General features: G+C 51.4%; 1 protein-coding gene across 8 annotated transcripts in view; it reads right to left on the reverse strand.

Annotated features, from left to right (window-relative positions):
* Positions 1–18223, reverse strand: part of DNAJB5 (DnaJ heat shock protein family (Hsp40) member B5) — a 31066-nt gene extending 12843 nt beyond the window's left edge. The window contains exons 1-3 of one of the 8 annotated variants that reach the window (XM_074952234.1): positions 18137–18213; positions 16132–16277; positions 9273–9517 (exon numbers count right to left, since the gene is read on the reverse strand). In XM_074952234.1, the coding sequence (XP_074808335.1) occupies positions 9273–9517; positions 16132–16169 (283 nt within the window). In that variant the 5' untranslated portion in view covers positions 16170–16277; positions 18137–18213. Of the gene's footprint in view, positions 1–9272; positions 9518–14209; positions 14635–15595; positions 15742–16131; positions 16349–18136 lie in introns of those variants that run through there. The other 7 variants (XM_074952237.1, XM_074952236.1, XM_074952235.1 and 4 more) reach the window with 7 other exon arrangements.
* Positions 18224–21081: the final 2858 nt, after the last annotated feature.

A 21081-nucleotide genomic window follows, 5' to 3' on the forward strand; every position in this document is an offset into this window, starting at 1 on the left:
GAAGAAGGTTGTTCCCTTCTAGGCCTGCCGGACGCACAGGGAATGCAGACAGAGCGACAGCTGGGCCACCCTGACTAGACTTTTGTTGGTTTTTTCTAATATGCAGCATGGGAACCAAAGGTGGAATTTAGTCTTGGTGTTGCAAGCTCCTTTCTACCACTCTCTAGGGAGCAGGATCCCACACAGCCTCTCACATCCCTCCTTCACCCCCAACCTGGCCACAATCTGCGTCCTTTTTCCACTGGAGAAACTAACTAGCAGTTATCTTCTGAGCAAAGCTGACAAACTTATCTTCCCGAGCTGGAAGGTGGGGGTTCTCGGCGTGCTGCTGCCCGCAGGCACCAGTTACCGGCCAATGGGAGCTGCGGAGTTGGCGCTCAGGGCAGGGGCAGCGTGTGGAGACACCCCCCACCCCCGGGGCCGAAGGGACGTGCCAACTGCTTCCAGGAGTGGCGCAGAGCAAGGGTGGGCAGGAAGCTGCCTTAGCCCTGCTGCGCTGCTGGTGGTGGCCCCCAGGCCCTTTTAAATCGCCGGCGGTGGCAGGCAGGGCTGGGAGACACTATGAGGGAGGTGCACGGGGGCAGCAGGCGGGGCCAGGGAAGAGACCTGGCCCCGAACATTGGTGGAGCTAGGCCCCCGGGCCCTGAATATTCCTGGAGCACGGGCACCATGGGCCCATATAACTCGCTGCCCCTGCATGCAAGGCTCCTAACCATAATCTTCCTGTGTTCCTTCCTGCTGTACTGCAGGAAGCAATTCTGTCTCTGTAAATCTGTTAAATTTCACAGCATGGCAACTGCTGGAGTCCAATGACCATATGGACTAGGCAGTTGATGGCTCTTTCAGACTAATTTAGCGACACAAATTAGAAGTCCAAGTTCCGCCAGAGGCAGGCCTGAATACTCTCTTTATGTCAGCAGTACATTACCTCCTGAACACCCCGTTCATGCTGTGATCTATTGCATCTCCCAAGGAGTCTGAACTGCACCATGGACTCATGGCCCAGCAGTGGCATACTTTGCAATTTATGAAAGGCTTTGAACTCAGTGAGCAATTGTGGAGTCAGGGCTTTTTCACACAGACTGATGGGAGGTCAGCATTTATACACTAACTAGCCTCTCCACCACAAATGAGCGTGCGAGTGAGAAACACACTACGCTCTCAGATGAAAGGGGCTAACATGAGGGCCATAAAGTACTTTGCAAACAAAGTCATGGCTCAACAACCTGAGATGTTAGTATCAGATCTTGTTGATGGGAGTCAAGTTTGAGGGGGGATGATGGCTTTTTGTTTTTAAAAAATACTCGCTTTCCCCTGCACCGTGACCAGCCCAGGTCAGTCGGTGGAATGGCGCTCAGGAGCAGAACCCAGAGATACAGCAAATAAGTTGGATATTTATTTCTTTTGGTAACTAGCAAAAGATCTTCTTAAACTAGGGCTTCTCTCAGGCCCCACCCACCCCAGAAGCCTGCTCCTACTTGATTCTGCTCAGACACCGTACGTTTATATCTGTCCACAGCAAACCCCTGGAGGTTCCTACACAGCCAGGGTGTGAGGCAGACAGCCCCTCTCAAAAGTGTATCTACAATAAAAATACAAAGAGGATCACTAAGGTGCCCAGCAGGTCACGCAGGGCTGGAGGTAGACTTCTTCCAGTGTCCCCTTCACATTGCCACATGCTTTGGCATGTTGTGTCACATACTTTTGATTGGAGGGGTCAAGAAGGGGTCTAACCAAGCCCAGCTCAGTGTCTATTTTCAGCTCTCCACTTACAAAATAGTGCTATTTCTGAAAAGCTGACATCCTGTGCCAACCCCTCTAGTCACGGCCAGCAGCAGGAGATGCAAGCCAGGCAAACGCAGGACAAACTTGTTGTTCTTTTCTCTCAGTCTTGATGGATGAGTTTGCCTTGGGATGCAGAGGTCTTTTGTTGGCTTGAACAAAATACACAAAAGCGAAGGCTCCCCATCTGCCAGCCACACACCTTAAGCCTCCACAACACTGTGCAAAGGGGACTTAGGCTTGGAAGCACATGTAAGACCAATACATATACTGAAACTGATCTGCATCAAATTTAATCTAGTCTGCAAATATTCTTCTTTTCTTTTGCCCAAGGCCTTGTGGGGGCGAGGGGTGGTGTGCTGTCTGAGCCCCCTTGCCCAGTCCCGCAAAAGCCCAGCATCACAGCAGGTCTCCTTCTACCCGTGCTAGCCTGTTGGGGCTGATCTAGTGTCCCAAACCTGGCAAAGAACGGAACTGGAGGTCCACCCCCAGTGCTTTCAAGTAGGTGGTTAGACAGACACCCCCCCTCCCACATCAGAACATCTACGTGATCCTCCGGCAACAGCTAATGCTGCATTTGTGTCACAGCAACACTCAGACATCAGCAGTTTGATTCTGCTGTGGAACGGAGCAGAAGGCACGAGCTGGGCTCACGTGAGCAAAGAGAGGCTGTCTCTGTGCACGAGAAGGTACTGGCAACCACCAGCGGGGCACACTGCGACTCAGGGCTTCTTTCTAGGTCTGCCTCCCTCCAGGGCACGCTACTGCAAAGGCGCCAAACTGCTGCTAACCCTTCTCTCAAGGCTTCTGGAAAGGGAGACGTCCAGTTACCAGCGTGGGTGAGTTCTGCACATGACCTGTCTGGCTATACAAGGCATGTATCTAGCCCGCATCACTGCTGTATGGGAGCACCTCACAACCCACTGAGGGGGGCAGGGCTGTCTCCCCGAACGCACAAATGAGGGGCTGAGGCAGAGAGAGACTAAGGACTTGCCCAAGGTATCATAGAATCATAGAATATCAGGGTTGGAAGGGACCCCAGAAGGTCATCTAGTCCAACCCCCTGCTCGAAGCAGGACCAATTCCCAGTTAAATCATCCCAGCCAGGGCTTTGTCAAGCCTGACCTTAAAAACCTCTAAGGAAGGAGATTCTACCACCTCCCTAGGTAACGCATTCCAGTGTTTCACCACCCTCTTAGTGAAAAAGTTTTTCCTAATATCCAATCTAAACCTCCCCCATTGCAACTTGAGACCATTACTCCTCGTTCTGTCATCTGCTACCATTGAGAACAGTCTAGAGCCATCCTCTTTGGAACCCCCTTTCAGGTAGTTGAAAGCAGCTATCAAATCCCCCCTCATTCTTCTCTTCTGCAGACTAAACAATCCCAGCTCCCTCAGCCTCTCCTCATAAGTCATGTGCTCTAGACCCCTAATCATTTTTGTTGCCCTTCACTGGACTCTCTCCAATTTATCCACATCCTTCTTGTAGTGTGGGGCCCAAAACTGGACACAGTACTCCAGATGAGGCCTCACCAGTGTCGAATAGAGGGGAACGATCACGTCCCTCGATCTGCTCGCTATGCCCCTACTTATACATCCCAAAATGCCATTGGCCTTCTTGGCAACAAGGGCACACTGTTGACTCATATCCAGCTTCTCGTCCACTGTCACCCCTAGGTCCTTTTCCGCAGAACTGCTGCCTAGCCATTCGGTCCCTAGTCTGTAGCGGTGCATTGGATTCTTCCATCCTAAGTGCAGGACCCTGCACTTATCCTTATTGAACCTCATCAGATTTCTTTTGGCCCAATCCTCCAATTTGTCTAGGTCCTTCTGTATCCTATCCCTCCCCTCCAGCGTATCTACCTCTCCTCCCAGTTTAGTATCATCTGCAAATTTGCTGAGAGTGCAATCCACACCATCCTCCAGATCATTTATGAAGATATTGAACAAAACCGGCCCCAGGACCGACCCCTGGGGCACTCCACTTGACGCCGGCTGCCAACTAGACATGGAGCCATTTATCACTACCCGTTGAGCCCGACAATCTAGCCAGCTTTCTACCCACCTTATAGTGCATTCATCTAGCCCATACTTCCTTAACTTGCTGACAAGAATACTGTGGGAGACAGTGTCAAAAGCTTTGCTAAAGTCAAGAAACAATACATCCACTGCTTTCCCTTCATCCACAGAACCAGTAATCTCATCATAAAAGGCGATTAGATTAGTCAGGCATGACCTTCCCTTGGTGAATCCATGCTGACTGTTCCTGATCACTTTCCTCTCATGTAAGTGCTTCAGGATTGATTCTTTGAGGACCTGCTCCATGATTTTTCCAGGGACTGAGGTGAGGCTGACTGGCCTGTAGTTCCCAGGATCCTTCTTCTTCCCTTTTTTAAAGATTGGCACTACATTAGCCTTTTTCCAGTCATCCGGGACTTCCCCCGTTCGCCACGAGTTTCCAAAGATAATGGCCAAGGGCTCTGCAATCACAGCCGCCAATTCCTTCAGCACTCTCGGATGTAACTCGTCCGGCCCCATGGACTTGTGCACGTCCAGCTTTTCTAAATAGTCCCTAACCACCTCTATCTCCACAGAGGGCTGGCCATCTCTTCCCCATTCTGTGATGCCCAGCGCAGCAGTCTGGGAGCTGACCTTGTTAGTGAAAACAGAGGCAAAAAAAGCATTGAGTACATTAGCTTTTTCCACATCCTCTGTCACTAGGTTGCCTCCCTCATTCAGTAAGGGGCCCACACTTTCCTTGGCTTTCTTCTTGTTGCCAACATACCTGAAGAAACCCTTCTTGTTACTCTTGACATCTCTTGCTAGCTGCAGCTCCAGGTGCGATTTGGCCCTCCTGATATCTTTCCTACATGCCCGAGCAATATTTTTATACTCTTCCCTGGTCATATGTCCAACCTTCCACTTCTTGTAAGCTTCTTTTTTATGTTTAAGATCCGCTAGGATTTCACCATTAAGCCAAGCTGGTCGCTTGCCATGTTTACTATTCTTTCGACTCATCGGGATGGTTTGTCCCTGTAACCTCAACAGGGATTCCTTGAAAGGTCACACAGGATGCCTCACACAGAAGCCTTGAGAGATGGGTTAGCGCGTTTGGTGCCGTTACAGGGACCCACCATGTCTCCCAGTCCCAGGCTAGAATCCTCCCTACTGAACCAACCTTCCTCTCATCCCACATAAGCTCCCCAAACAGGATGCAAGGGGTATGGCTCGGCGTGGGGTCAATTTCACCAACTATGGCCATACGACAAGCCCCTTCTTCCTTGGAGGGAAGAGAGTTTCAGTGTTTGAGTTCCACCCCAGGATTCAAACCCCCGCGAGAGGGTTCCGAGTCCACGTGTTGCTTTGTGAATGGTTTAATTTCGTTTAGAAACAGCTGGTCAGTTTCTTCTGGATTCTTCCCTCCACACTCAAAGATACAAAGCCATTAATTTCCTCTTGCCTCCCCTTCTGGCCAGGAGCAGCCATGCTTTGCCCGGATGCCACCCGCCAGTTTGAGGTACCGGCAATGGAAGAACCCTTAACAGGCTCTTTTGGACAGAGGCTGCTTAGTCACTGAGGCTGCTTTGATTTTTGACATTGCCATTAATTACTTTAGTTGCTCCTGCAGGGCAAGTTGGCCCTTCCCAAGCCACTGAGAAGCAGCACGGTTTGGATTTCATGGTCCGCCACACATGGAAGAGATTGGAAGAGTCTGTGTTAGCACCCACTAAAGGCTCCTAACAGAGGAGAGCAATGAGAGGCTTGTTTGCACAGCCCATGGCATGTGACAGTGGTGAAGCCCAGAATGTTTCCATTGGCCCTAGCAGTATAAACTGGGAAGCAGATGGAAATCATGGGAAAATGCCTAGCCTAATCCTGCTTCCCCACCTTGTCCTAAAGGCTCGGGTGCAGAAGAGCTGAGGCCTTATTATCCCTAACCCTCAAAGGCCAGTTACTACCTGCTGTGTCATCACCCCCCGCCGGAACTCAGCTGTGCATGTGCGGGAGCCACATGGCGCCAGCTAGAAGGATTCTATCCGGACCACAGTCAAAGAGATGAAACATTGATAAAGGGGAGGGAGACCAGTGCTACAGCACAGATCTTAGCTCCTGAACGGGGCTGTGGGGAATCCCTTCTGTCCAGCTCAGCGCCATGAAAGTTCATAGGGTAAGGAGCCACTGACACCAAGAATAAACTCAAGTTCTCAGTTACAGCTGGCGTTTGAGCCTCACAGTTGCGGGGGCAGCGATCTCTGGAGGGTGATTCCATGGGATACGCTGGCAGCATCAGCGTCCAATGGGAGAAAATGAAACCCGCTGCCAACCCCACTGAATATTGGCAAACTACAGAATGTGGAACCCAAAAGGGGAGACAAAGGACCAGACGCTGCCCATACTGTTCCTCCCCTGACCCCACAGGGACCATCATCTGCTGGTGTGGCCAAGGGCAGAGCCTAGGCCCTAGCACTGTGTATTTATTCTGACTGCTAATCCAGCACTGAAGCAGTCTGGCATGAGTAGGGCCCTACCAAATTCACAGTCCACTTTGGTCAATTTCCCAGTGAGAAGATTTTGAAAATAATAAATTCCATGATTTCAGCCATTTAAATCTGAAATGTCACGGAGTGGTGATTGCAGGGGTCCTGACCCAAAAAGGAGTTGTGGGGCAGGGGGGTCCACAAGGTTACTGTGGGGGGCGTCACGGGACTGCTACCCTTACTTCTGCGCTGCTGCTGCTGCTGCCTTCCGAGCTGAGCAGCTGGAGAGCGGCAGCTGCTGGCCGGGAGCCCAGCTCTGAAGGCAGAGCCCCACCAGCTGCAGTGCAGAAGTAAGGGTGGCCTGGTCTGGTATCACCACCCTTATTTCTGCGCTGCTGCTGGGGGGTGCTGCCTTCGAAGCTGGGCACCCGGCTAACAGCCGCTGCTCTCCGGCAGCCCAGCTCTGAATTCAGCGCAGAAGTAAGGGTGGCCATACCCCAATGCCCCTAAAATAACCTGGTGACCTCCCGGCAACTCCCTTTTGGGTCAGGACCCCCAATTCGAGAAACACTGGTCTCCCCTGTGAAATCTGTATACTATAGGGTAAAAGCCCACATTTCACGGTCTGTAACACGTTTTTCATGGCCACGAATTTGGTAGGGCCCTAGGCCTGAGGAACGTGCCCTGGGATGGCGCACTAAGCAGGACTCTATGCCGACAGGCTGTCTTTGAACCCCATTCCCTTCACAGAAGGGCACCTGCCGGCAGGAATGGGCTTGGAGAGGCTCTGAATGGGGACAGTGCAGGCAGGGTGCATGAAGTGAACACATTTCTTCAGCGGCAGTTTAGATCCCCTGTTCAGTTTTACATCAACCTCAGGTTTGCCTGGAGCTGGGCTTCTTCAAGGACCAAGCAGTGTTTAAGAAAGCTCCACCATCTCCTGGCAGCAGGGGAGAAAACTGGGACATCCACAGACCTGGGGAAGCAGCAGTGTGCAGGGAGATGAAAGTTGAGGTCACTGCAAAGCCCACAGGTGACCCACCTTCCTGGTCAGACCAAGCCATGAGGCGAGAAACTGCTGACATTTAGCATCCAACATGCTTTAAAGCGTCTATAAAGAACACAGTTACTGCAGCTTTTACCTGTCAGTCTAAACAGGACAGCACAGGAGCGAGGGAGAGTCAGGACTATTAAATCTCAGCCAGTCATTCCCTCAGGGCCCTGGGAGGTTCTTCTCCAGTGTCCTTTTTCTAGAGCTTTATACAGTGCTTCGTGATGGTTGGACTAGATGCTTTGGGGGTTGGACTAGATGACCTTCTGGGGTCCCTTCCAACCCTGATATTCTATGATTCTATGGCACTCTCCCTTCTCCCGTGGGGAGCCTCTCTCACCCTCAATTCAGCTGTGTTTGCCTTTCAATTTAATTCCCCCATTCCTAGTTACACCCCAACAGAAATAAAAGTCTTGTTCTGATGAATCCTCCCAGAGGGTTTGTTTTTTTCACTGGAGGCAGGTGATTCTGATTTTAGACAGCAGAGGACTGCTGCAGTTCAGACAGTCCATCGCAGCAGCGACATACTTAACTGGCTCAGTCACGGGCAAGTGATTTTAAGAGTGAGAACTTCCAGGATGTAGATTTTCTAAAACTTTTGTGGGTCTCTCTAACTTGCTTAGATAAACCAGAAAAACTAGCAATCCCAGCTCTCAATAAAGCTTCCAAGCCACGCACTGGGAATTACAGCAGCCCCACCTTCTGTGCAGCACGCAGAGGCACTAAGTGAGAGTGCCTTCCTGTCACCATTTCCCAAAGACGCTCTTCAGTTCTCTTCACATGTTGCTAATGTGCCTAGTTCTCCCATACCCAGAGGGAGAGGATTGAGACTCTTGCCACTAATCATTCAAACAGCATCACACTAAGAACAGAGACTTTGGTTGCTAACTGTAGAGAGATCCCTTTCTGCTCCCGAGGGCATAAAGGTATCTTTGACCCCTGCATATTTATGGTGATGCCTCAGAAAAGCTGATGCACCTACTCATTAAGCCTCTTGGGAGAATACATCTTGCTACCTGAGCAGCCTGTTTACACCAGACCTTCTGCTCTTTTAAGTGCTAAACTCTTTTGCTGATTAATGCAAATGCTATTCTCTGCTCTCTTCATCCTCAGCAAATAGGGCTGCAGAAGCTTTCATATTCTACTAATAAGGCTGTGCGTGGTGGAACAGCTCCCTACTCCATGCCAACAGGGAGACAACAGCAGCGACTTCATTTCAAAACAAGAATCTATTACTTAAATTGGGAAAGGCTTTGAAACATGTAGGTCAGTACATACCAGCAAGAACAAGAGGAAAAAAGAGTGGAACTAGTGCATAAGTAACACCACTGCACAGACACACTAAGCCCCAGTGAAAAGAAAAAGGGGGAAGAGATTATTTGTAGCTAGAGAATCTGTGTGAAGGAAAGAGTTAGTAGAGAGTTATTCTGCAGCCCATATCTGATCGAGGATATGAACACCTTTCATTTCTATGCTCTCAAGAAGTGATTCAGCCTTCAGAATAATGGGGTGAAAAGCGAAGAAGTGCCCATTTTGTTCATGAAACTATCAGAGTGAGCAGCAATGACTGCCTTGATTTAGCTCCCCGTACATCCTTCTTCCTTATCTAACTGGCATTTTTGTCTGATGAGGGCAGGGAGCGCCAGGTGGTGCCCAGGAGTTGGGATTGCATGCTGAAGACTGGCTTTGATTGGACACAGAATAATTAGTCAAGAACTGGGTCAAGCGATTCTCTTTGGCTCTTAGGAGAGACGGCATTGTCTGGGTGTTTGTTCTTCCCAGCTTGGGTAGTAGTAACCTTGTTTGAGAGGCAGGAATGAGTCATGGGGATAATTCCGGACATGCCACCCACGCCGGTGAACGTTAGCTACTTTTTTTTTAACGTATAAACGCTTTCTTGCTTACAGCAGCACACTGAAACCCCACACGCCACCAAGCCATTCGCCATCCCAGTCCCTTACCTTCTTCCCCATACTGATCATAGACAGCCCTTTTCTTGGGATCACTCAGGACATCATACGCCTCTGCAATCTCCTTGAACTTCTCCTCTGCACTGGGGTCTTTGTTTTTATCAGGGTGATACTTCAGGGCCATTTTCCGATAAGCTTTCTTGATCTCATCTTCATTTGCTCCAGACTGGAGCCCCAAGGTCTTGTAATAATCTTTTCCCATGACTGCGACGTTGCCTCCGGTCGAGTCTTTATTCCTGAAAGGAGATAGACAGTGCTCTGCAATGCATGTATTGCATGACAGCTTTAGGGGAACTGGCAAATCTCCTGCTCCCCACACCACAGACTTACCCCAGACCAACTTCAGGTTCCCATCACAGCCATGGTCAGCTCTCCATAACCTTTGCCCAATTTACATCTTACACATTTTCTGTTAAGGGACCAATTCAAGACCCTGCAACACATTTCACCATGTCTAGTGGTCAAAGCAGGGCATCGGAAAACAGGCCCCTGGGGACTATTTCCCACTCCACCACTCATTTAGCCTTTCTGTGCCTCAATTTCCCAACCTGTAAAATGAGAATCATGATGCTCCCTCTCTGTGACGTGCATTGAAATTTATAGATATAAAGTGCTATGCTAATGCACAGTACTGTTATATGGCTGATATGACAAATAATGTCACATGAGGCTGTAACCTGAGCGGCAGCTCTGCCCACCTGTGAATGGGCGTGGGTGCATGGGGGAGGAAAGTCTAGGGTGACCAGACAGCAAGTGTGAAAAATCGGGACAGGAGGTGGGGAGGTAATAGGCGCCTACAGAAGAAAAAGCCTCAAATATTGGGATGGTCCCTATAAAAATCGGGACATCTGATCACCCTAGGAAAGTCTAAACTCAGCAGCCCCTCTCCCAAGGGCAGCAGCCTCACATGGCTTCACCAGCGAGGTCCCCCGCATGCCTGGGTCCTCCAGGGAAGGAAGAAACCAGGACCGTAAATTTCTAATGCAAAAAACAAGCAGAACTTTAACAAAAAAGCCAAACCAATTTGAGGGGACCCTTTTGCCCCAGTGATAGGGAGAAGTTGGAGCCAAAGGGGCTTGCGTGCTGTGCAGTTCACCTTAAAGGAACCTGAAACATTTTGTTCTGCAAAGTGATTGGCGTTCATCTGGGGATAAGTGCTTCTCACCATGCAAGAGCTGTAATTTGTATGTAAAGAAGACAACGGATGAAGCTGTTAGACAGAAATATCTTGTGATGATGGGAAGATATTTATAAAGTGTTTTCTAGCCTAGCTTAGACTATGTTAGAGAGTCTGCAACTAACGAATTATGTGGCAATAAGTTAGAAATATCAGTAGCCCGAGGCACGGCTAAGTCTCGTATCCTGACACAGTGCAATGAAGTCAGCCACAAATAATAAACTCACTGGATTCACTTTCTCCATGGCATGGGACAGCCTGAAAGGCAGGGAGATGGGCAGGCCTGCCCTAAGGCATAGGACACCTAGCTGGCACGGAACCCAGGAAAGGGACTGGGGCAGACAATGGCATTCCACAAGCACCATGCTGAAGCCTGAAAGCTGTCAGAGTCATGGAGGATCGGGAGAGCAGCTGGAGATGTACACATGCTCAGAGATCTAGGGCAGGAGTTATGGCAAAGGCTCAGCAAAGTTTACATTTCTCAGATGTCTCTTCCCAACGTCCTGCTTTCTAAAGAGGCACATTCAGGGCCTGAGTGAGGAAGGTGAGAAAGAAGGATGTTTGTGCAGAATTGATTTCATTGGTAATTGGAAATAATTACCCCATATGCAGCAGTAGCAATTGCTGGAAGCACACCCAGAATGTCAGGCCTGCACACAAGTAGCGTAGGAGTTCTATTGTTAGAGATATAAGAAGGCCTCTGGGGGCGTAAAGAGCATCCCACAGCATTCTCCCAGCCTCGCTTCTAAATGCCAGCACGTTTCTGTACCCATACACCCGCAAAGCATTCCAGCTTCCGTGCCAGCAGCACCTGCATTTCAAAACCCACACGGACATTACCAGATTCTCTCTCCCTTGCCCACAATACTGGTCTGCTGGCTCCTAATACAAGGGGGGAAACATGATGGGACTGGAATGCCACTGAGTGATGATATTGAGCTGAAAGCTTGTTTTCCTAGGTACCCAGGTGCTAATGTCTCTGACACACAGCCTTTCCTCTCCATGTACACACAAAACCACTTGTCTGGGCTCTCCGCATCTTGCGATTAGACTACCACGACATCCTCTTTGCTGGCTTTGACAAACGCCATCTTCTCCCGCTCACATCAATTTAAAATGCTGCCGCCATGATAATTTTCTTCACTCCTCTCTTTGACCATATTACCTCTCTCTTTGCATCCCTCTACTAGCTCCCGTCTCTATCGTGACAACAGAAAGTATTTGCCCGCGCTTTCAAGGCCCTTCATGGCCTATCCCCAGCCTACCCATCGTCTCTTATTCACTAGTGAGATGTTGACTCCTGCCTCCTATTGGCCAGTGATGCCGGCCTTCATCACTGACTTCCCAGTCTTCAAACAAGCACCTTCGTGCTTTCTCCCACGCTGCACCTCACGCTGGTAGGCACTCCCCATACAGATCCCCACAGCTATCTCATGGTCCTCCTTCACGCGCTCCTTTGCCGTGACGCCTATGACAAACCTGACAATTAGGCAGCTGGGGTGCTAAGACCACGCCTGTCCTGCTGACCAATATTGGGTACAGCTACACTTCCAGGTGGAGATGTGTGACGTTATTGACCCTAATCTGGGACCATATAGATCATCGTTGCAACCAAAGTCCTGTAGTGGCACCAAATCTTGTATAAAGGAGGTCAAATGAGGTGTCTAAGATGAGGTTATGGTTTGCTGGTTATGATTATGCTATCTGTTTGCATGAATCCTTTTTTTATTTAAAGATATAAGTATTGGCTCTAGACTGTGTAGCAGTGACGGCGTGAGCACCGGGAGGGGCTAGCCGCCCCGAGTGCATACCGCCCAAGACGGTAGGTCTGTACTTGGGGTGGCTAACCTTCCAGCCACAGCAGGTACATGTCTATTTTTAGGGTGACTATGTTTCTTCAAACTGGAATTTATGCCTCCAGCTCACAGTGTAGACAGACATCCCCTTGTCTTCTTGCTTCCTTGTGCTTCTTCATCCACCTGTTCATATCCATCCTCCCATCGTACACTTATATTGTGACTACGGCCAGGGACCATCCTTTTATTGTGTCTGTACTATGCTTAGTACAATGGGGTCTCTGTCTGTGACTGAGGCTTCCAGGCACTATTGCAATACAAATAAATAAAACAGACATGCCAATGGTCATCTAGCTCAATATTCTATCTGATAGTGGGCCATGTCAGATGCTTCAGAGGAAGACAAACCTCCCATCATGCACCTAACCAAGCAAGAGCAAGCAACATAGAAAGAGGCAAATTTCTTCCTGACCCCTGAAACATGATGAACCTATGCCCTGAAGCATGAAGATGGAAAGCCTTGAATGTTATCCCCGTTGCTGTAACTGCAGATGCTATTAGTTTCTAACTGATCTGTTTTAGTACTCTCACCTCTGGATCAGTGGAACACAAAAGTGCAGGACTTTGGCTCCTACCCAATGCAGATAGTCCAACCTTGGGGAGGGAATTACCCTGCCAAAAAAGACTGATTCTTTCTGCCTGTCTCTGGCAGAAGTTAAAGATTCTAGATACACTTTTACAAGAGAAAAGGACAGTTCCAGAGTCCAGTCCTAGAGGCCTGGTCAATATTCTCTCCCTCAAAGACTCCGGTTTCCACAAACGTGTATTTGCCCACACGGTTACTGCACCGCAGTACTGGGCTGTCTAACAGTTAAGAAAAGCTGCCTATTAAAGCCAGCTTCTATTCTGCTCCTACAACGCTGCCACTGTCAGCTCCTGGGAAGGGTAGGAAGCATAGGGGAAGGACTTGCAGGTTATGCAAGAACCTCATTTGATAGGTAATCGCCATGTTCTAGTCACATTGTGGCTGCCTTCCTTAATGCCCTTCATCAGGTTGGGGGAAGAGGAAAAAGAAGAAAATGTGCAGTAGCTTTTGAAGCCGTAAAGTCTTTTGTCTGACAACTGCCCAAGCTCAGAGAGGCTTTTTCAAGCAGGGCATCTGAGAAAAAGCAGCATGCAGAGATTTCCCCAGAAAGGCACCCAGAACAGGGGCGGTTATATGGCCAGTCTCAGAGAACATCACAAAATCTTGCAGGTCATTCAGTGGGTTAGCCACATTTCTGACGCAACACTCCATGTGTGTATTGATAAAACACGATGCTGACCCTCTATTAGCTCCCCTCCCACCCTCCCAGAATCAGCTGTCTATTTCCACAACTCTTCTGTCAGATTCTGCTGGATCATACTTTCTAGATTCCCATTTAACCCTGAATCAGGCGGGAGGCACTCTGGGCCAAGATTTTCAAAATGGACTAGTGATTTCGGTGCCTGGAATTTCGGGTCCCAGCTGAGACACTGTAAGGTGGACTGAATTCCAGAAATTACTGAACACCAACCCTTGAAAATCAGGGACTTTTCAGGAGCTTCAAGTTGGTGACCCAAAAACGGAGATGCCTCATATAACTAGCCACTTTTGAAAACCTTAGTCCTGGCCTCTAGCATGGCACCAGATAGTGCTATTTCTGGGGTCAGTGAGACAGCTGAATATTAATCATTTGATATAATCATCCTGCTATGTTCATGGAAAACAGCAATCTTATATAAATGGAGGTCATAAGATTTTCCATCTCTAACGTCCGATTCTGTGGTCATGACATGATGACACTGACGTCAGAAGACCATTCACAAGACAAAGATGGGTGCTGATGGAGAGCTCTTTGGTTTATAACACATTTGTCTTCGTTAATGAGCATTTATGGAAAATACACAAGCAAGAGACAAGTAAACTGACTTACCGAAACTTTAGAAACATATTCAATGTCCAAGCACTCATTTTTAAAGGCTCTAACTTTATTTTAAACATCAAACTGGCAACAAATTCTTCAACCCTTGGTGCTAACAGTTACCAAGACTTCTTCTGGTCTGGAATGGGTGGTGGTATGGGATGGAAAGAAGAGAATTACTTCCTCAGAGCATAAGCAACCGCAAAGGCACTCAGTTCTGCAGTTGCTATTCTGACAGCATGGAAGAGATTCCTCAATAAAGAATGAGGCATTTCCTGTTCAGCGGAACGGCTCTGGACCGCCGCTGACCTCCGCTCTGAGACCAGCCATCACAGGTCTAAAATGGGAAGGATGGAAGGGTTGACTGCTGGAAACAGAACTTCCAAGTGAGCTGAGTGGTTCAGAAAGCAGCCCCCATGCGTGATGAAAGAGCTTTCCTTTGTGTGCTTTCTAGCAGCCTTAAGCAATCCCCTCCCCGTTACAGAACGGGGAAGAAACCGTTCAATGAAGTCACTTGACAAGCAGTAATTCTCCCGAATTGGTTTCTTGCTGCTTGCTTAGACTGAAAGAGCACTGGTCCGTATAATTCAGGCTGCAATTCATCATGCACAATTCCCAGAGTAAGACCCTTTTATTAGTCGGCTTGGACGTCCTTGTCATTTATAAACGTGGTGTCAGAAAGGATGAGGTGGCTCTGGAACTGCAGAGTTGGTTAGTTACCTTGATCTTCTCTAATACAGCCACCTACTGCAGTTAAGCAGGTAAGAGGGTGGATGTAGTTAGAGCGGGGAATACACTGTCCCCTGGCTTCACCAGAAATTAATTGTTTGACGTCTCAATTGTGTCAGTGGCACTTTACTCCACGGATAAACCAGAGACAGAGAAAACTAGGACAGTGACACTTTCTAAGTCAGAAAAAAGTAACAGTGACCATTTTGGACCTCCCTGACCTCCCCTTTAAGACCCCAGGCTCCCTAGCGGCCAGCACGCTGTATTCACTGCTCTGCCCCTTCTCCCCCCCGAGCAGAAAGGGGTTTATGAACATTTCATTTTCAAACAGAGGGACTCTCCCAAATGCAGACGCATTTCCAATGCTCCTATCACTGTGGCATCTGATGGATGCCACTTTCAGACTGGATATCACAGAACTTCTTAAAAATCACCTTCATGCATATGTTTATTGCTCTCACTGCAGGCCACCAGTAACACTGAGCTTCTTCACAGTCATTCAGGATCTCTCGGATAAAAGCCCCAACAGCAGGATAACAAACAGTGGGTATCCTCTCAACAAAAAAGAAAGGTAGTTCTGATTGTACAGTATATCACTCATTTAACAGAGACAGTTCGGGCTCACTGCACAGTAACATAGCACTAGCAGAGCACTGCTTCATGCCTCACCTGAGAAAATACTGCATCGGAAATTAAGTCACAGCCATCAGCAAGTCCCTTACTTTCTTCTGTTGTTAACTCCACGCTTGTAACATGCACTCAAGTACTGGAGGTCACAGGCGGAGTACATTTAGATATAAAATGCCCAGAGAGATCTGCGAGTTAGCAAAACAAAAAAACAAAAACAAACAAAAACAATTCCCCACTCCCCAAACAATGTACGATGTTCTGTCCCCTTCAAACAATCTAACATAAACTGCTGAATTCTAGAGAAACCCAGACCAGCCAGCTCTTTAGAACTCGGGACAATTTCATGCTCAGTGAACGATTATTATTTCATTAAAACAAAAAGGACACCGATTACACACAGATCAGCGAGGCAGGATAGGGAAAGACCTAGATGCACCTAAGGAATCTAAGACAGGCAACAGAAAGGCAGACCCGAACTGACACAAGGGTTTGCAACTAAACAAAAGTTTCTTCATCTTAAAACTCAGACATAAATGAGAGCCTCTAAATCAGAGAAGTACTAAGCCAGAAGATACCTCTCCATGCGACTCCAGAAGAGCAGAATTGCTGGCATGTCAGCCGAACAGAGTCACCTGCAGCCCGATCCCAGCCAAGACCAAGTTTGGTAAGGCTGACAAGACAGCCTTAGTGAGACTTTACCAGGGCAGGGAGAGCTGCCAGCCTGGAGTAACCATCCAGAAATGTCATGACTACACCAAGTGAATCATCGCTAGTTCCCACACAGCGCAGCCCCCAAAGCCCTCCCCCCCCCCAGCTAGTCAGTTCCCCCGCATGGAACCACTGCTGGAACACAGGGTCCAGGGACGTGAGAGTGGTAACGAGTTAACCCTTCCCCTGCCAGAGCCTCCCACACAACCAGGGGCAGCATGTCACCAGCAACAGCCACATCCCCCGGGGGGAGTAGGTTGGGGGAGACAGGGCAACACTCTGCCACCGTTGCAATGGTTATGTGAAGGGAACAGGATGTTACAACACTCAGACCTGTGCTGCCCCCTCCCCCAGTGTGTGTGTGGGGGGCCCTGACACTCAGCCCCCCCTTCCCGGGTGCGCATGCGGGCGGGGGGGGCCCTGACACTCAGCCCCCCCTTCCCGGGTGCGCATGCGGGGGGGGGAGGGGGCCCTGACACTCAGCCCCCCTTTCCCGGGTGCGCATGCGGGGGGGGGAGGGGGCCCTGACACTCAGCCCCCCTTTCCCGGGTGCGCATGCGGGGGGGGGAGGGGGCCCTGACACTCAGCCCCCCTTTCCCGGGTGCGCATGCGGGGGGGGGAGGGGGCCCTGACACTCAGCCCCCCTTTCCCGGGTGCGCATGCGGGGGGGGGAGGGGGCCCTGACACTCAGCCCCCCTTTCCCGGGTGCGCATGCGGGGGGGGGAGGGGGCCCTGACACTCAGCCCCCCTTTCCCGGGTGCGCATGCGGGGGGGGGAGGGGGCCCTGACACTCAGCCCCCCTTTCCCGGGTGCGCATGCGGGGGGGGGAGGGGGCCCTGACACTCAGCCCCCCTTTCCCGGGTGCGCATGCGGGGGGGGGGGGCCCTGACACTCAGCCCCCCTTTCCCGGGTGCGCATGCGGGGGGGGGGGGCCCTGACACTCAGCCCCCCTTTCCCGGGTGCGCATGCGGGGGGGGGGGGGCCCTGACACTCAGCCCCCCTTTCCCGGGTGCGCATGCGGGGGGGGGGGCCCTGACACTCAGCCCCCCTTTCCCGGGTGCGCATGCGGGGGGGGGGGCCCCTGACACTCAGCCCCGTGCCCCTCCCCCGGGTGTGCACGGGGGGGGGGCCCCCTGACACTCAGCCCCGTGCCCCTCCCCCGGGTGTGCGCGTGGGGGGGCCCTGACACTCAGCCCCCCCTTCCCGGGTGCATCCGGGGGGGGGCCCCCTGACACTCAGCCCCCCCTTCCCGGGTGCGCGCGGGGGGGGGGGGCCCTGACACTCAGCCCCCCCTTCCCGGGTGCGCGCGGGGGGGGGGGGCCCTGACACTCAGCTCCCCCTTCCCGGGTGCGCGCGGGGGGGGGGGGGCCCTGACACTCAGCTCCCCCTTCCCGGGTGCGCGCGGGGGGGGGGGGGCCCTGACACTCAGCTCCCCCTTCCCGGGTGCGCGCGGGGGGGGGGGGGGCCCTGACACTCAGCTCCCTCTTCCCGGGTGCGCGCGGGGGGGGGGGGGCCCTGACACTCAGCTCCCTCTTCCCGGGTGCGCGCGCGGGGGGGGGGGCCCTGACACTCAGCTCCCTCTTCCCGGGTGCGCGCGCGGGGGGGGGGCCCTGACACTCAGCTCCCCCTTCCCGGGTGCGCGCGCGGGGGGGGGGCCTGACACTCAGCTCCCCCTTCCCGGGTGCGCGCGCGGGGGGGGGGGGCCCTGACACTCAGCTCCCCCTTCCCGGGTGCGCGCGGGGGGGGGGCCCCCCTGACACTCAGCTCCCCCTTCCCGGGTGCGCGCGGGGGGGGCCTTGACACTCCGGGGGGGGCACCCCCGACCCCCCCGCTCCCCAGCGGTCTCGGCGGCGGCGGCCCCCCCGCACTCACCGCTCTCGCCGTCCCAGGGCGCCGCGCACACTGAGGCTCCGCCAGCCACCTCCCCCCGAGCCAGCCGGGCCGTGACGCGAGGGGGAGCCCGCCCCCGCATAGCAACCCTCCGGCCCACCCACAAGCCCACGGCCGGCCCTCGAAACACCATTGGCCACTGCGGCTGGCAATCCCGACATCCGTCTGCTCTCATTGGTCTGAACGGGGGGGCGGCTCCCAGGCGTGCCGCTGTAGGAAACGGCCCGGAGTGCCTGCCACTTCCCAGGTGCGAGTGGTTCATTTCCCTATCGATCACACGCTAGTGCCCGCCTCCTACCCCCTCTCATTGGTCGGAGAAACCCAGCACCGCCCATAGAGGCTTATTATTGGTCAATCTGACGCCCTCACAACCCGCCCTGCGCTTTCTCATTGGCTCCTCTAACATGCATCCAAGTGTAAGCCCTGGGGAATCTTCTGGAAGTCCTGTGACATCACTAGAGAGGGACCCTGTGACATCACTGGGGGGAGTCTGTGACATCACTAGAGAGGGAGGGGGCCCCCTGGGTGTTATCACTTGCGGGGAGGGGGGAGCCACAGCCATGTGGGGGTTGGGGGGCCGGGGAGAGGGAGGTGGCAGCTGCAGTGGGGGCTGCACCTGCTGAGGGCTGGGTGCCAGGAGCCTCCCCCTGCGGAGTGGCCCCGACCCCCCTGCGGCCCGGAAAGCCCCGCTCAGGGCCCCCCAGTCGCCAGATTAAAAAAAGTAATACATCTGCGGGTGCTGATTGGCCGCCTGGTTTCTGAGCCGTTTCCTCGTTTTTCTCCACCACCGGCAGGGCCCGCGTGTGACTCTTTTAACAATGAGAGCTGTGATTGTCGTGTGATAACGGGAGTCCAGGAGCAGGGACTTTAAAGAAAATACCAGATATTGCCAGACTCATTAAAATCATGAGTGTTGGCAACACTGCCATGGCCTTATGTGGGAGTGGGTTGCTGAGATCATTTACTGTCCCAGTCACGCTGCTTCAAACCCACGCTTGGCCTTTAACATCTCCGCCCTTCTCTGCTAATCCACCCTCGTTCTTTGCTGCTTTGGCCACCTCCCTTCCGTCTGCCGCCACAGCTGGACCTTGTGCTGGCTCTGGCCACGTTGCCAGCTCTCACCATTTTATTTGTATCAGAGAGTCGTTTGATTTGGAGCCTCACAGTATTTGATATTTTACATAAAGCTCCAGGTCCCAGAGACGTGATTACATGAGAGCCTCGGCTAATATTTAAAACCAGAGTAAGTTTCTAGCTCTCCTGGTTGTTGGGTAAAGCTTGAAAATGTGACCCAAGTGCAAACTAACATTTGGGGTTGGCACTGCTACCCCTCTGCACAAGGCAAATTTCACCTGCATAGGCTGACTTTGGCCATGTATGGCATGATGAGCTTTTAAAAAATAGCAAATTCTTAGTTTTTTTTTTTTTGCTAGAAGAAGCACAAAGGATTCTGGGGTGTGGGATCAGAGTCAAAGTCAAGTAATTCCGGAGTTGCAGGTGAAACAAGATTGAGGAAGATCGCCTAAAGCACTGGGATGAGGACCAGGGTCGACAACTTTGCTCCTCAGGAACAGTGGAATTTTCTCCCACAAGGATAAGACTTGTGTGTGCAGGAGACAGAGCATCCTCGGGGGCTGGACAGAGCCTGGAACAAGCACCCACAGGTACTAAGGAGCCTCACAAACCGTTTTCTACTCCCAGTGCAAGGTGAACTTCTTCAGCCTGCCTCAACTGGCTTAATCACAGAACAGCACATACCTATTAAAAACCCAGCGGCCTATGAAACCAAATCGCTCACTACACACACAATCTCCCCCTGGGGAGACGATGAGAGGGTGAACCAGGTTAGTTAGTCACATTGCTTAATGCCTCACGGGAAGGCACTCAAATACTATGGTACTGAAGGTGTGATAAGAACAGAACCTAGGAGTAAATGTGTGAGCATCAGATCTCTTGGGCCATTGTTATAATCCACTCTCTGACCCCCTGTGACTGGGAGCAAGTAAATCACTTAAGTCACACTTTTCAAAAATAGCCAGGAACATTGTATTTGTATTTGGGCGTCCAACATGAGACAGAGATTCTGAGCCTCTGTAGTTCCCATTGCCTTCAGCTGCAGCATCTCTGAACTTCAAGTCCGAGTGTCTTGAGTCAGACACCCCAGTTCTCTAACTGCATGCACATGTGCAGACTCCCTATGCCTTCATGGTACCCCACTAACTTCAATCCATAGTCTGCCCATGTAGAGCTCATTGCAGGATTGGGACCTTAGTGGAAGACAAGACATAACAGATGGGTGAATCACAGAATCATAGGATTAGAAGGGACCACAAGGGTCATCTAGTCTAACTCCCTGCCAAGGTACAGGACTTGTGTCTAAACCATCCAAGACAGATGGCTACCCAGCCTTTTTATAAAAACCTCCGGTGAAGGAGCTTTCATGACCTGCCTCGGCAGTTTGTTCAACTGTCCTACTGTTCTTACTGTTAGGAAGTTTTTCCTGAGATTTAATCTAAATCTGCTGTGCTGTAGTTGAACCCATTGCCTCTTGTCCTGCCCTCTGTGGCAAGAGAGAACAACGTTTCTTCATCTTTCTTATTGCAGCCTTTCAAGTATTTGAAGGCAGATCCCATGTCTCCCCTTAATCTCCTCTTTTCCAAACTAAACATACCCAGTTCCTTCAGCCTTTGCTCATATGGCTTGCATTCCATCCCTTTGATCATCCTTGTCACTCCTTTCCAGTTCCCTTTCCAGTTCCTCTACATCCTTTCTCTACATTGGTGGCCAAAGTTGGACACAGTACTCCAGCTGAGGCCTAAACAGTGCAGAGTAGAGCGGTACTATCACCTCCCGTGACTTGCATGCTATGCCTTTGTTAAAGCAACTTAAAACTACATTTACTTTGTCTTGCAATGGTATTGCATTGT

Source organism: Natator depressus, chromosome 5 (assembly GCF_965152275.1).
Source record: "Natator depressus isolate rNatDep1 chromosome 5, rNatDep2.hap1, whole genome shotgun sequence".
NCBI lineage: Eukaryota > Metazoa > Chordata > Testudines > Cheloniidae > Natator > Natator depressus.